At 41.5% G+C, this 15,501-nt stretch overlaps 1 protein-coding gene across 1 annotated transcript in view; it reads left to right on the forward strand.

Moving 5' to 3' along the window:
- Positions 1 to 15,501, forward strand: part of FHOD3 (formin homology 2 domain containing 3) — a 563,825-nt gene that overhangs the window by 534,308 nt on the left and 14,016 nt on the right. Inside the window, exons 24-26 of the mRNA XM_026654142.2 lie at positions 95 to 118; positions 3,806 to 3,977; positions 7,008 to 7,169. Of these exons, the coding sequence (XP_026509927.1) occupies positions 95 to 118; positions 3,806 to 3,977; positions 7,008 to 7,169 (358 nt within the window). The remainder of the gene's footprint in view (positions 1 to 94; positions 119 to 3,805; positions 3,978 to 7,007; positions 7,170 to 15,501) is intronic.

Here is a 15,501-nt window from a genome sequence, read left to right on the forward strand (position 1 = left end):
CTTCCTAAATATTGCTCTTTGTCCTTCTCTGTCCTGTCCTTCCTAAATATTGCTCTTTGTCCTTCTCTGTCCTGTCCTTCGTCTCCCCTGATAGACCGATGAAGAGGAGGATATAGAGGTATGGTTCTTTGAAAGAGCATGTCGTTTCCACATCCCCTGTGTGCTGTGAGATCTAATTCTAACACAAATATTATGGAATGCTCAAGTCCATTAGCTCAACTGGAACCATGCACTGTGACTTTCATTCTTGTGGCTTTTTGGCTCTATCGTAAGACTGTTTATAAAGTAGCTTTAACCATGAGTTTAAGTGTTCCCCTACAAATCCTGATTTGGAGCCTTAATTACCTGAAACTTCCTTTCTCCAGTTCCCAGAATCATTAATTAAGTTGATAATTCCCTTAACTATGCAAAACTTCAATAATCTGAGTGTCATGGGGAAAACTTTGGATGAAGGTTCCCATGACAATGGGATAATCAATGATGTGCTGTCTATGCACAAATCTTTATTTTATGAGCAGTTCAAACATCTATCTATAGAGATGCAAAACAAAATTTTGCAACATCTGCATTGTGAATCCCAAAGAATTGAACAATGGAATAGTTTGTGAACTTCTTAAAATTCCTCTTAATACATGAGTCTGCAAATAAATGAATAAATAATGTACCAGCTGACATACCTGCTGTATTCCCAGTGGAACAGTCTATTGTTATGGACAGCATCTCATTGTGTAATGCATTCTTTGTTCAAAAATAGCTCACTCATCCAGTTCAACTAACCAAGCAATTTGATTGGCTGAATGCCCAGTGCTTCATAATGACAGTCATTTGCACAAGGGCTAGTCTTTGAGGGTAAGCAAAGCATTGGCATTTGAAAATGAAAGATATGTAGGAAGCTACTTATCTGGGACCTCTTCTTCCCCAAAGATTATAACTTAATGTCTGGGTGGGGCAGAACATGAGGAATCACCCAGGGCATGATGATTTGAACCCATTAGATGGAACAATATGTGCTATTGAATTAACATTTGTGCAAAACTATTTGACTAATGTGTGTATTCTAACTAATGGTTATGTGATGATAGTCTCCTTTGGTTTTTCTATGACATTTTGTATCTGTTAACTTTTCAACTTACTGTCAATATTATTTTTAAACCAAGACTGGCATGCACTGCAGTAGAAGTTTATCACTAATATTTTTCTAAGCTTTATTTTCACATATGAGACTCTAGCACTTATACGTTTTCTTCCTCCAAATGAGACAAACTGATATTTTTAAAACAAATTCTAGGCATGCACCATCAGCAGTATATCTCAAATTAATATATTTACCTCACTGCTTTGTAAGGATCATTGCTTTGTTATTTGGTTAACTTACAGTTCTAATGTGATCAATCATTTTGTTTAAATAGTATCATTCTCACAGTAATTTCCAGATCAAATATTTTCAGCTTACAAGTAAAACAATGGGGTTTTCCTAACAGCCAGCCCTGCAAACTCAACGTAGGCTCTGAGAGTCAAGCTGGGTTCTTTCCTTCTAAAGCATCATCACCAGTAATAAAGGCTCTATGGATTTTCTTGAGTGCAACTGATTGGCCTTATAATAGGAAATTAATAAACAATCCTGTTTATGATGCAAAAGGAGGAGTAACATTCAACACGCTTTCTCATATCTGTGTTATGTCTGCAGGGCTAACAAGAGTGAGGAGAAATTTAAAAAATATTTTAGCCCCTGGTGCTTGCAAATATGACTCTGAATACAACACTGGGGCAGGTCTGTTGAGTAACAAGTTACCATTTTTATGTAATCACTTTTCAGAGTAGAAACATACCTTAAATATTCTTTCTGACAGTAAGAACCATGAGAGTAAGTGGCACATTTTAACCTTAACATCCATAGGCTGAAATAGAAATATAACATGCTCCTCCTCTGAAAACATCATGCTCCCTTAAAAATGTTTTGCTCTGCAGAAGTTCTTAGAGATCATCTGATCCTGGTGTATGTTGTCTGGCTTCGATCCTAGACAGGTTTCTTCTGTAACTGATGAAACCTCAGCCTACTGTCGCAATACTTTGTGTTATGTATGTGCAGCTAATTTAGAAACTGTTTCTTAATGTTGTCTTGGTAATACAGAAATCATACACAGATTGGGTGAGTGCAGGGCAGATTCCAAAATCGGTTTAAGGTTTTGTTTGTTCTTCTTACTGCCGCCTGCAATTTTTGTGCTCCAGCCATGAAATTATTTGGCAGCATTTTTTCAGTGTTGTTCTTAATGTATTTTTAACTTACTGTAGGTAGTTGCTATTAGAACCGCTTGACTGTTATCTGTAGATATGCAGGGGCAGGATTAGAGGGGGAGGTTAGAGACAGCAGGAAAATGTCTCCTTTCATGGACAGTGAAACTACTTCTGCTCTGCCAAGTTACCCGTAGTTGATGTTACAGAACAAACTTACCTACTCCTTACTTAGCTAACTTGATTCATCTAGTGTGCCCATCACTGTGGTATTTGAGTCCCAATGGCAGGCCCTTACCCAAGGTCACACAGCAGGTCTTTGTTTCACACCCTATGCTCTGATGGAAAAGGTATGAAGATTAAAGCCCATACCTATGCCTAGTTTTTTTGAGGATTTTATATGCACCTGGATATTCCCTTGTCCTTGTAGCTATCAGGGTCTGTTCTCTTGGAGAGAAGTGAATATTGCTCCTCTCTTGAGCCTACCTGTACTACAAATGAGTCCAGGCAGGCAAGGATCTCTGATTGTGTGTCTACTGCTCAGTGTGTGATGTGTGGCATATTTTCTTTACTAGTTTCATTCTTTAGAACTAAATAACTTCAGTAAAGAAATTAGAACCTCTCTGACCACACACCCCTAGTTGTCACCTATCACCCCACACTGGAACCCGTATGGGGTATCATCAAACAACTACAACCCATACTCCATGGGGACCCCATCCTGAGGGAAATCTTTCCTGAATCCCTTCTTCTGGCCTTCAAACAACCCTCCAATCTCTCCAAACTCATTATCAGAAGCAAGCTCCCCACATCCAGGACACACCAACTCAAAGTAGGCGCAGACCCTGCCAGAACAACAGATGCAAAACCTGAAAACATATTTCTGTTGCTACAATGATCAACACCCCCCACAACACACCTTTCAAGGTCCATGGGTCCTACATATACCAATCACAGCATATAATGTACCTCATCCAGTGCATTAAATGCCTCAATAGCAACTGTATGGGTAAAGCCAGACAATCACTATGCTCTCAAATGAACTCACAGGAAAATGATAAAAGACAAAAACACCCTATCACCTGTGGGTGAACACTTTTCTCACTCTGCAGCTGACCTGTCAGTCCTCATCCTCAAGGGAAGCCTGCACAATGATTTTAAAAACAAGCCTGGGAACTTAAATTGATAATTTTGCTATACACTAAAAATCATGGACTGAACAGAGACACTAGATTGATGGTTTATTACAACAATCTGTAGCACCACTATCAACCCCCTCCAGCTGCTACTCCCACCCCCCTTTGCTCCTTATGACTGGAGCAGTGTTAAAGGGCCACTTCATCCTGTATGATCCCTTGAAATATGTGTTAACAACTTATGCTAAATTATCTGTTCCATTGTAATTAGCTGTGACGCTCTGTGTACCTTTCCTAGACCTGAAGAAGGACTCTGTATAGGCTCAAAAGCTTCTCTCTCATCAACAGACTTTGGTCCAGTAAAATATATTTTCTCACCCACCTTAGCTCTTTAACTTAGATCGTGTCAATTAAACAAATTCTTTTTCTTTCTGCAGTCTGGAAAGTTCTCCAGCAACTCCACCCCATCTCAGAGCCAGCCACAGGGTTTGCAGTATGCTGAAGATGCAGCAGAGCACGAGAACATGAAGGCTGTGCTGAAGACCTCCTCCATCAGTGGGGAAAGCACCACTGCACTAGGTGTTCGCACTCGAAGCAGAGCCAGCAGAGGTAAACGCTGTGCTTTTATTTTCTCAACTCCCTTTGGGCATTGTCGTTATTTATTGTGTGTACTACAGTAAAACGTTGAGGTCATGCCGCCGTAGTGGGGGACTGACAATCTAAATAGTCAAAAGAGAAAAAGCAATTTTTGTTACCCCCCATTTTACAAATGGGGCACAGACCCATGGAGTGGTTTGCCTAAGATCAGGCAGGTGGGCAGTAGCTGAGACAGTGGGAGTTGCAATAAGGAATAATGACCACTTAAAATTGACACACACACCCCTTGCTGCATGAGCCTGGCTCCCCTTTAAGCCACAATTTGTATTCCTCTGATCACTGTTTATTATGAAATATAGATGAAGTCAACATAATTTTTTCCAATACAAGCAAGTTGAAAGTAGCCATTTGGCCACAAACTGTTGCTTAAAGAGCATCAAATCTCATGAGGAATGGTGGGGAAAGAGGAGGAGAATTTGCAAAGTTCTTGAAGGAATAAAAGAGATTATAAATGTATAAACATTTCCCTGCCATTTGATTTATCCTACTGCACAGAACTGCTGTTTGTTGTGGACACATGAGTCTACACCAGGGGTGGGCAAACATTTTGGCCCGATGGCCACACCCAGTTTAAAAACTGTATGGAGGGCTAGGTAGGGAAGGCTGTGCCTCCCCAAACAACCTGGCCCCTCCCCCTCCCACTTCCCGCTCCCTGACTGCCCCCCGGCCCATCCAAACCTTCCCTGCTCCTTGTTCCCTGACCACCCCACCTCAGGACCCCACCCCCTACGCCTATCCAACCCCACCTGTTCCCCATCCCCTGACTGCCCCCTCACAGAACCTCCGCCCTATCCAACTGCTCCCTGTCCCCTGACTGTCCCCCAGGATCCCTCCCACTCCCTGCCCCCTTACCATGTCAGAGCCAGTCACGCTGCCGTGCTGCCCAGCAGGAGCGGCGGGCCAGAGCGCTGGCGGCATGGCAAGGTGAGGCTGCGGGGGAGGGACTAGGGGCTAGCCTTCCCGGCTGAGAGCTCAGGGGCAGGCAGGACGGTCCCGCGGGCCGGATGTGGCTCACCTCTGGTCTACACCATATATACAAGCTCAGTGTTGTTTTTGTAAAACCGATTTTTAAAAAGTGAAATGGAAGGTGAAGAATCAGTCACACCAATCACGTAAAATCATTCCACAGTGAACACTAGTACTCCGTGGGTAAAGCATAATGCACCCAAGGTTGTATCAGTCCCAGATGAATGTACACATTGATATCACTTAGTGCCATAGTAGGTCTGGTGATACCAGCTAGTAAAGAGAGAGCAGATTGGGGGCAGATCATCTACCTTCTATAGGTAGCCATGGATGTGCTCGCAACTCTGGCAGCTCTTTCTTCTTCCTTTGAAGCCAGCAGTTGTCAAGTGTCAGCACGGTTCAGTTCTGAAAATTGAATCCTGGGAAATCAAATGTTGTCCCAGGCTACAGTGCGCAGATCCAATATTCTGACCGAGGAGTTCAGTAGTACAACCATCTCTGGCAATGAGATATCTTCCTGTCTTCTCCATCATGTGATCCCCTGGGATCTCTATTCATAAGAAGAGCAGCAAGCAAACCACTTCCTTATTGCTGAATCATTTCACAGATAGTGGGCCCATTAACTCATTTTCCATTCACATTTTTTCTTACAGCTGTGGTTTATCAATTAATCAATCAATTAATGGTTCTGGAGTACAGGGCATTAATTCTTGGTGGTAAGGCCTGCTCTTCATGGTATTCCTTTCCCTCATGTATGGAAATCTTATCCGTTACTGATTTCTTTTGGTACTGCTTTGCCTAGACCCTGCTCTGCTAGAAAAAAACATTTTCTATGTATTTTATTAAAGCTTTGATGCCTGGCTCCAACAGCCCCAATTTAAAAAGCAGGCCGAGTAGCTAAGATACGAAGAAGTAAACAACTCAAGCTGCTCTGCAGCAAGCTAAATAGCTGCCGTAATTCATTAAGTGCTAGTGAGCAGTGTGTCCTGTAATAAGATTCAGTTCCTGTTGGCTTAAAGAATAACAGAAGCCGGGGTAAAGTGAGCCAGACAGAAGCCTTTTAGGAGCCCTGTCCTAATAGAACTGCTGTTGACAGGAGCCTGGAAAAAAAGCAGCAGGACACATTGCTAATCAAGACTCTGCTATTTACTGTCAACAGTGAGGTGCCAAGGGATGGTCCCATCACTGATGTTTTTTTTAAGCTGACTGTGTTTACTGAGCCGGCTCTTTTGGAAAGCTCATTGTCATTATTCTTCCGACTGACTAACCTTCAAATTATTAAGAAAAACAAACAATAATATCTAATGGAGAAACCAAAAGATGTGCCTGATGGAGGGCTCTGTGCATCAGGGAGGGCTATAATTTCATGGATCTTTTGGGTTTGGAGACATGGCTCTCTGGTGTGTGTGTGTGTGTGTGTGTGTGTGTATGTGGTTTTAACCAAAATTGCTTATATAGCTTTTCAGTCTGAACATTTTGCCAACCACTTTTGCTTTTCTGCTTGTAACAGAGCACATGCCGTTGTGCCAGGATATATCCAGCCATGCAATAAAAAGGTGATTTCTTCCTTTCAAAGGGGAAAAAAACATCTTGAACCAAATTCTTTCCTCCACTACATCCCCTTTGTGCCACAAGCGTGGAAGCAGACGTAGTATAGTCTATGCCATCCACACTGGCTCCAGTGTAGGGAGCAAAAGGGGATGTGAGGAGAGCATGCTGCATTCCAGCAATCCCCAGCTGGTGGACAGTCCCTGGGAGACTATTGCCAGCTGCATAGTCTAGAGGGGAGCCATTAGTTTAAAGCCAGTGCAGAACTCCCTTATAGCTCACACTCTGCTGGTGCTGCAGAGTAGCTGGGGCATTATCTAAAATGTTCTGTAATGGGTAGACGTTTTTACTCTGACAGATTTGAAAAAGCAGTCACTGAGCTGCCTGCTGTCATTCTGCAATGATCCAACTACAAACAAAGGTGATGTGTGAGGGGTACTCTTTTTCTAAGAATCCAATTCGTTCCAGGCCGTATCGGTTCATGGAATGCTGCTGGTGATGATTCACCTAATGCTACAGATGATGCAGCTGATGAGATCATGGATCGCATTGTAAAGTCAGCCACCCAAGTGCCAAGTCAGAGAGCGGTGCCTAGAGAGAGGAAGCGGTCACGAGCCAACAGGAAGTCATGTGAGTACTGCTGATAAACTTGTAGCAATGGAGAGGAAAGCTGTCTGTCCATCTATCTCTTTTCATATGCACATCTGTATGTTTATATGTATGTGTATAAATATGTAGGATCAACTCCTTAGCTTGTGTAAATCAACATAACTCCAGTGATTTCACTGAAGTCTATACATTGAGGATCTGTCCCAAAATGTTTCAATTTAAAATTAACATTTAAACTTTTTGGTGATAAGCTATTAGCATTATTTAAAATCCACTTAGCATTTGGAAAGTCTAGAATTAGATATTTTGCTCAGGCAAAACAGCATAAAACATAATGGTAAAAATACTCTATGGAAGTCAGAATTAATATCAGGTGAAGAAAAGCTTCACGGCTTGAACCTGGCTTCCAATATGTAGATAATATTGCTGCATATTTGATAAAATCAGGTATTGGGCATACAAGCCCGTACCTATTCTTCTTCTTCGAGTGCATGCTCATGTCCATTCCCGTGTAAGTGTGTGCGCGTCACGTGCACTGTCACCGGAAGGTTTTTCCCTCAGTGGTATCTGTCGGGTCACCTCCAGCGCTCTATATAGCTCTTCGTGGCACTCTATATAGGAACCTGCTGACCCAGCACCCCCTCAGTTCCTTCTTTCCATACAGTCCGCTTGTTGTTGAACTCCGAACCCACCTCCAACATTTGCTTGGGAGTCACCTACATGGGAATGGACATAAACAAGCACTCGAAGAAGAAAAAATGGTTACTAACCTTTCTGTAACTGTTGTTCTTTGAGATGTGTTGCTCATGTCCATTCCTGAACCTGCCCTCCTACCCCTCTGTCGGAGTTGCTGGCAAGAAGGAACTCAGGGGGGCCCTAGGTCAGCAGGCTCCTATATACAGTGCCATGAAGGCATGACTCCAGAGGGCGCCAGAGTTGACCTGATGGATACCACTGATGGAAAAACCTTCTGGTAACGGTGCATGCGGTGCGCACTCACCTACGTGGGAATGGACATGAGCAACACATCTCAAAGAACAACAGTTACTGAGAGATTAGTAACCATTTTTTACTGTACAGTTACTATTGTAGACAATGAGCGTCTATGTACTAGAGAAGTGAACAAGTCTTTAGTAGGAAAAGGAGTCCAATGTGTAAAAGTGCTTTAATGTTTCTGTGATCACAGTACACATCAACAGGGTACTGCAATCAGTTAAAGAACTCAAATGGAAACTAAATTAACTTGCAGTGAAGCATTGTGAAATAATAAAAAAAATGTATTTGTATATGTATATACAGAATACAATATATGCCCTTTTGTAATTGACTTCACTCTACAAACAAATGGCATTATGTCTGAACTATAAAAGGTCACTGTCCAATGTATTATTTCACAACTTTAAACATCTTTTCTTTATTGTTGGTACAATGTCCTTTTGTAAACTCGGAAGTAAAATCTGTCTACTTATGGTAGAGCAATTTGTCTGCAAAGCAGCCACAAAGCTGGTTTAATTTACGTTGGGAATTAAAGGAAATCCCGTTGTAATGCAACCCTACAGTGGCACAGAGCTGCCGTAGTCACCCAAGTTTGAGAAGTTTGGCTTTGATGTTTATTAAATGCAGTAGTTTAAGTTGCGGTAGTCTTTGCAATATTCCCCATTCCAAGCATGGAGAATATTGGAAGTATCGTGGGAAAGGTGAATACCAGAGGAGGGTAGAAATTAAGATTTTAATCATATTAACTATCTGTGGCTTTGTGACCACCTCTCCATCCATTTTTTAGCATTTCCAGGAAGTTAGAACAAAGAAGAGACAACAACAGTGAGTGAAAGATCACAACAGGCATACTTTTTGTGGAATTGTTCTAGCTAAGTTAACCTTGTCGGTGATCAAAAGCATTCTGTACAAACAGCACTTGGCTTTTATTAGCTAGCATATGCCAAAAGCACATTCACTCTTCCCAAAGTGCCAAAAGAGGCATTTTTGCATGCGGCAACTTCCTCGGAGAAATTAAAAATGAAATAGACATTCTGGTTGAATGAGCAAGCCTTCCAGCAAAGAAAATGAGCTGACACTGGATTGTCTCTTTTACTTTCTGTCACAGAGTACACCACAGCTCTCAACAGCATATCCACTGCCACCACCTGCTGCCCCACTTGCACTTGTGTTCTCCATATGTGCTGATTGCTGTAGGTGACTCATGCATATCAAACAGATTCCCTGTATGTTTGCATATTTTTGTGGCTTACCCCATGCTACACTATTTCCTCTGTTAGCAATCCTCTCCCCACACACACCTAAAAGCCATATGTTCGATGTCTTTGCCAGGCACCTTTCTTCCAGGGAAGCACTTGCTACAGCAAAAAGGATAATAATGAAAATACTATATATTTTCCATAGGGCTGGTTTTCATTTATGTTTAGTGAAAACATCAACAGGGATTAAGGACTCAGTAAATGTTTAGGCTGGGACTGATTTCCATTGTAATTTATCCTGATAGATTCCAGCTCTCTCACTTGTTTTGTCTTCAAGGTCTCGGCTTGCCTTTTAAGTCGACTACAAGACAATTTCAAAATAAATGTAAAGTTCGGTAGTTTAGCGTAAGGCACTTCAGAAAGAAGAATGTCTGGAACTGTACTACTTCAGTGGTAGTTGATACACCTGGATAATGAATGAATAAAATGGTTTGACTTGAAAAAACGCTGAGCTGAGGAGATAATAAGGCACCTGCATTTTCTCTCCAAGGAACTAAGCAGGACCCAAACAATATTAATGTAGAATTTAAGATAAGAGAATGGGAAAGGCTACTCTGACCACTGAACGGTCAAGAGTCTATGAAAGTGGCATAGATCTACAGGAATATACTGGAAACTAGAGCTTTAGGTGGTTTAGTGCTGCAGGGTTAGGTTCCTTTGTTGTGTAAAGAGCAAAAGACACAATAGTTGGTTGTTCTGACCCATAAGGGTTGGCAAGATCCATCTCTACACATACACTCACAGTGAAAGCGAGGAGGGTGTGTGTTTGGTGTTCAATCTAACTCAAAATGTCAAAGTGAAACTAACTTGAAAGTACCAGCTTGCACCATGTTTGTACTGCAGCCATGTAAAACCATATATTTCTCAGGGTTTTAATGCAGAACCATAAATATGCTCAGGTTCACTTAAAGCTTAGCAAAGTTTTAGGTGAACCTGGACTGAGGAGTTTGTGTTTCTAGCAAAATTGGAAACCCAAATGAGTTATGCATGACTGTGTTGCAAACATTTCATGCGACTCTACCAAATACCTTTCATAGACAAGGTGAGAGGATAAAGAAAATAGAGATGAGAAATTAGTAACTCTCAGTCATTTAGAATCAAAAGAGAAATAGAAATGGAGTTATGGAAGAAGCAAGTTCTTACTCAGACATTGGGTGAATCTATTGGGAAAATAATATATTTTGACATTTGTTGAATTAGGTCTTCCACAAAGTGGAATGAGATAAATTGTTGGATAGTGTGGTCATATTCGGTATTTAAAGATCAATATTTAGATTCTAATGAAAAGAAAAGGTCAATTCAGAGCAACCGAAGGAGCCATACGTTGTGGGAAGGAATAAGGCTGTGACGAGTCCATCGACGATACATGAATGGTAATTCCTGTATCTGCTCTACAACCTCTGAAGATATCAAGGGTTATTGATAAGTGCAGATCTGGCTTATAGGGCCATTGAAAACAAATAAGAAGGAATTTGTTGAGAAGGAGCTGAAATGGAGAAGATGGATGCGGGTAAACTAAGAAAAACTGACTTCTGCTGAGATATACTGTAATGTATGAAGACTGTGTTCTGAAGGTGAATATGTGAAAAGAGAGCCTGTTTCTGAGGTACCTCCGACACATTAGAGGTTTCGCAAGATAAAATCGTATATACACAAGTCCAATGACAACTCAATGTCATTACCACGTGATGGTTGTTCTGTGGCCTATATGACATATGTATTGGACTGGAGAACACATGAGAAAACAACCTCACAATCTGACACTCTCATTGGAAGTCTTAACAGAAAGCCCAAGGATTTAATGAGCCACAGAACTGAATTACCCTGTCTCATCTCTAGAGATGGTCCCCCAAAGTCAGGGTTGAGGCACATTGCCATGGGAAGCTTGCACTGTTCCTTCCTCTGATGTGTCTGTTCTGCATGTAAATAAAGACTCCTGTCTGTAGGTGTTCTCAATTCAGCATGTTCCACAAGCATTAAATAAAAACTGAGGGGTGGACATGTGCTATTTCCATTGTTTTAGACTGACAGCAGTTTTCTGTGTGAAAGGCTTTTTATAACATTATTTAGAGTTGTCCAACCCAGCAGGAAAATAGAAAATAATATAATTATGATTATCTGGTTCTCCCCTAAGGTTGGGATGAACTTCAGAAATTATACCATAACAAACAGTGAATATGAGGGAAAATTGGAAATGGTGATGTTTTAAGAATCACTGTATACGATAGTCCAAATTCCAGTGAACACAGTCCAGCTAGTAAGGAGGAAAACTGAGTTAGTTTTAGCAATTTGCAGAAAACTGTTATTGCAGACTTTGAAGCACTGGATTGTAAGGAATAAAAAATAGAAGTTGCAGAATGAGAAGGGGTCATGGAGATCTGAGAAAACTAGAGGAAGGAATGGAGGTATTTTGGTAGAGAAGGAAGTAGATGAAAGACGAGCATAAGATGAGAGATAAGGTGGATGAGGTAATATCTTTTATTAGACCAACTTCTGTTGGTGAGCGAGACAAGTTTTCGAGCCACACAGAGCTTTTCTTCCAGTGTGGTGCGTAAGCATGGGCGGCCAGTGACCCGGCCGCCTGGGAAGGCTAATCCCCAGCCCCTCCCCTTGTGCCTGAGGCCTCTCCCCTCCCCTTCTGCCCCCCCCCACGTCCCGCAGGAGCCCAAAGCATCCCCACTGCAGCCCCCCAGCGCCGGACAGCCGGGGTGGGGGGGCGAGGCCCCAACCCCGGTGCGCAGCAGCCTCAGCGCCCACAGTTCCTGGACGGCGCGGTCGCTGCACCCCCAGCCCCGGGGCTCTGGGCGGCCAGCCCTGGAGCACCGAGCAGGCAGCGTGGCCTACCACCAGGGGCCCCAAGTCCCTGCAGGAGGCACGCTGGCCTGAGGGCGGGGCCACAGTAGGCTGTTTGGGGAGGCACAGCTTCCCCTCGCCTATGATACCCGCCACCCATGAGTGTAAGGTGGACAGGGAGACTGACACTACCCTGGCATGAGACCAAGTGAAAGAGAGAAGAAAGGGAACGAAGAGGGAAGGTACACACTTGAATATCCCAGCAGTAAATATGTTACTCGATGGTGGAAGAACCAGAGAAGAGGGCTGTGGATACATACAGTAGTACTGGAGATATCAAGGAGTCTTAGCCGGTATGAAAAGGCACTTTCATTGTTCTCCTTTTGATGTTTGTTTACTTCAAAGATTCAGTGATGAATGCTCAATAAACAGGCACCTAGTTGCTGTACATAAAATCATTCACTAAGGGCTGTCGATCGCAGTACTCTTACTCATGTTGGAGTAGCACCTTGCTCTTGAGTAGTCCCGTTGAAATATGTGGGACTACACAAGGCGTAAAGCACTACTCCACATGAGTAAGTGTATCAAAATCAAGCTGCAACTTAATAAACATGTATCAGGCTCAGCTGTTGACACCTAGAGAGCCAACCACTAACTCCAACATGTGCATAAAGGTATATGGAAATGAAGATCTAAATGTCAGTGGATTAAACCAGCCAAACAGGGAATGCTTTGCGACTTCTGTGAGCAACCAAGGATGGGTTCTGACAGGCATCTTCGTAGAAGTTTCACGGCAAACCCCTACAAGTGCCCTGCCCAAATACAAATTGAACCACAGGGCAGCAAACAAAGTCAAATCCACTTGATCTCAATTGACTTAGTGGAACACTGGGTGAAATTTGGATCTGCTAGAGCCTTAATCCTGGATTATTACGTTGTTATTGGCATTATCAGTGTTAATATCTTAAAGTGTATTTGTTGGCTCACTGAAAGTCCGCTCAGTGGGCAAAGAGATGGTCTCGCTGATTCACATATTTATATTGAGGAGCAGGTAAGCAGCCATATTCTGCATATGCTGATGTTTATCTAGCATGGAGATGGCAAAGGTGGGCAGGTTACTGGCTAGGCCCATTTTTGTGAGTTTAGATTTTCCCAGTTCAAATAACAACAGTGACAATTCCATTCAAAGATTGTAAAACACACTTTTTCTAAAAGGCTTTCAGTGAAAATCCACCATAGAAACAAATCTTAAAAAATAAACCAAACAAATGCCGTTTTGAACATGGATCTTTGTCTGTATCATGTGTCTATATTATATTCCTTGATTTAGGGCCCAGTTTTTTTAAATCTCTGCTGATTCTGCGGGGTACTTATTCATGAGTAGTTATATCAAGTTCTATGTAACATGAATAAGGACTGCAAAAGCAGGAAGTTTCACAACTAGATGCTCATTTAACGTTTATATCAAAACATTTGTTGTTTGTTTTTTGTTCATTTAAATTAAAATCTATTATAGATTTGGGATAGGGGAAACTGGTTTGGATCAAATCAAAGTGACTCAAATTTTAGCCAACAGCTTGAATCAAACCACTGGACCCAAACTGCTTTTGATGTTTAAAAACCAAGTGTAATGAGCTGCCCTACTTTATCAGGTTTTGAAGGCCTGCAGGTTAACTAATGCTGATAGATTCTCATTCATTCTGTGACCCTCCTCCCTGTAGTATCTGACACCTCACAAACATTGTGTTTATTCTTATAACATCCTTGTGAGATAGGGAAGTCTTCTTATCCTCATTTTACAAATAGGAAACTGAAGCACAGAGACATTAAGTGACATGCCGAAGCACATACAGGAAGTCCGTGAAAGAAGTGGGAATTGAACTCAGATCTCCTGAGTCCTATCTCAGTGCCGTTTCTACAGAAATATCCCAGTGCAGGTCTTTCTTGTTAGACTCCACCCTGAATATAAACAAGGTGGGAATAGCATGCTAGGAAAGGGATCTAGGATATAGGAAAGAATCCCATGAAGATCCAGCTCTGAAGAGGAAGTTTAGGCTGAGATTTCATGCAGTATTATTTTGGAATAACACATTTGCTAATCAAATAAACACTGGAGGGGGGGGTGACTTTTTGACTCCTCGGGTGTATAATTTTTGTTTGGAGCTGGCTGAGAGCTCCATCAGCTTACACCTCAATTATTATTTTTTTCTTTATGTTTCATTTTCATATGTCTGTGCACTTATTTTTTCTGGCCAGAACCAGATACGAAAGTGCCAAAATGCTATAAAAGAGCCTGTTATCCAGATATTTATGGCCTGACTGAAAACAGGAATTAATGGAGATTATGCCTTTTTATGTCTTTCAATAAAAAAGACTATATAAACTCCAAAATCCCAAGCAATTTTGCTTAGAATTTATAACTAAGTCCACAATTGCTGAGTTCACTAAAAAAGAAAGGAGTTGGGAAGAAGGAAGGACAAACTAATCAATCAGGTTACTTAATGCACACTTAGCAGCAATTAATTACAATTACAATAAGTAAATATTTCATAGATGTTATCCATTATCAAATGCTGTTTGTCGTAGCAAAACGTACTTAACCTAATACTTTCACAGAGTCAACATCAAGCTAATAAAAGTTTAAGTGAATGAAAAATAAAATGATGAAATAGCTAAAACTCTGGAATATGGGAGATTGAATTCAGTAGATGGTACAGACTCTTTATCAAATGAATAGTAGTTTTTCGATGTCTTCCAAAAAAATATGCTCTAGTTTGCCCATAAGTTATTGGTATCATTGTAGTAATTACTGGGTGTGATATCCCTGTGATATGCAGCAGGTCAGATTAGAGTATAGGAACTCTGGAATTGCTTTTCTGAGGTAAACTTAATCCTGTCTCTGACAATGGCCAGTGCCACATGTTTCAGGATGTACAAACTCTACAATATGCAGATATAGGATAATCTGCTCCGCATATCAGGTCTCATCCTGATCTCTAATAGTTGGACATTGGTTTAGGGTTTTAAACATGAGATTTATTATCCCTTCCAAAAATTTTAGCATAATTATTATGATTGCTCTGAATATTCTTATCCATATAAATGTCCAGTCTCTTCTAGCCTTAAAATCTAGTAATAAAAAATACATTATAATAAAAAGATATGTTTTGTTTCTTCTAAAATGACTCCTAATTTAGCAGGATAGACTATAAATGCACTGACACCAGCCAAGTAGCTTCTGCTTTTAGTTCAGGGGTGAGCAAACTTTTTGGCCCAAGGGCCACATCGGGTTTCAAAACTGTATG

This window comes from Terrapene carolina, unplaced genomic scaffold (genome assembly GCF_002925995.2).
Source record: "Terrapene carolina triunguis isolate 2854851 unplaced genomic scaffold, T_m_triunguis-2.0 Scaffold183, whole genome shotgun sequence".
NCBI lineage: Eukaryota > Metazoa > Chordata > Testudines > Emydidae > Terrapene > Terrapene triunguis.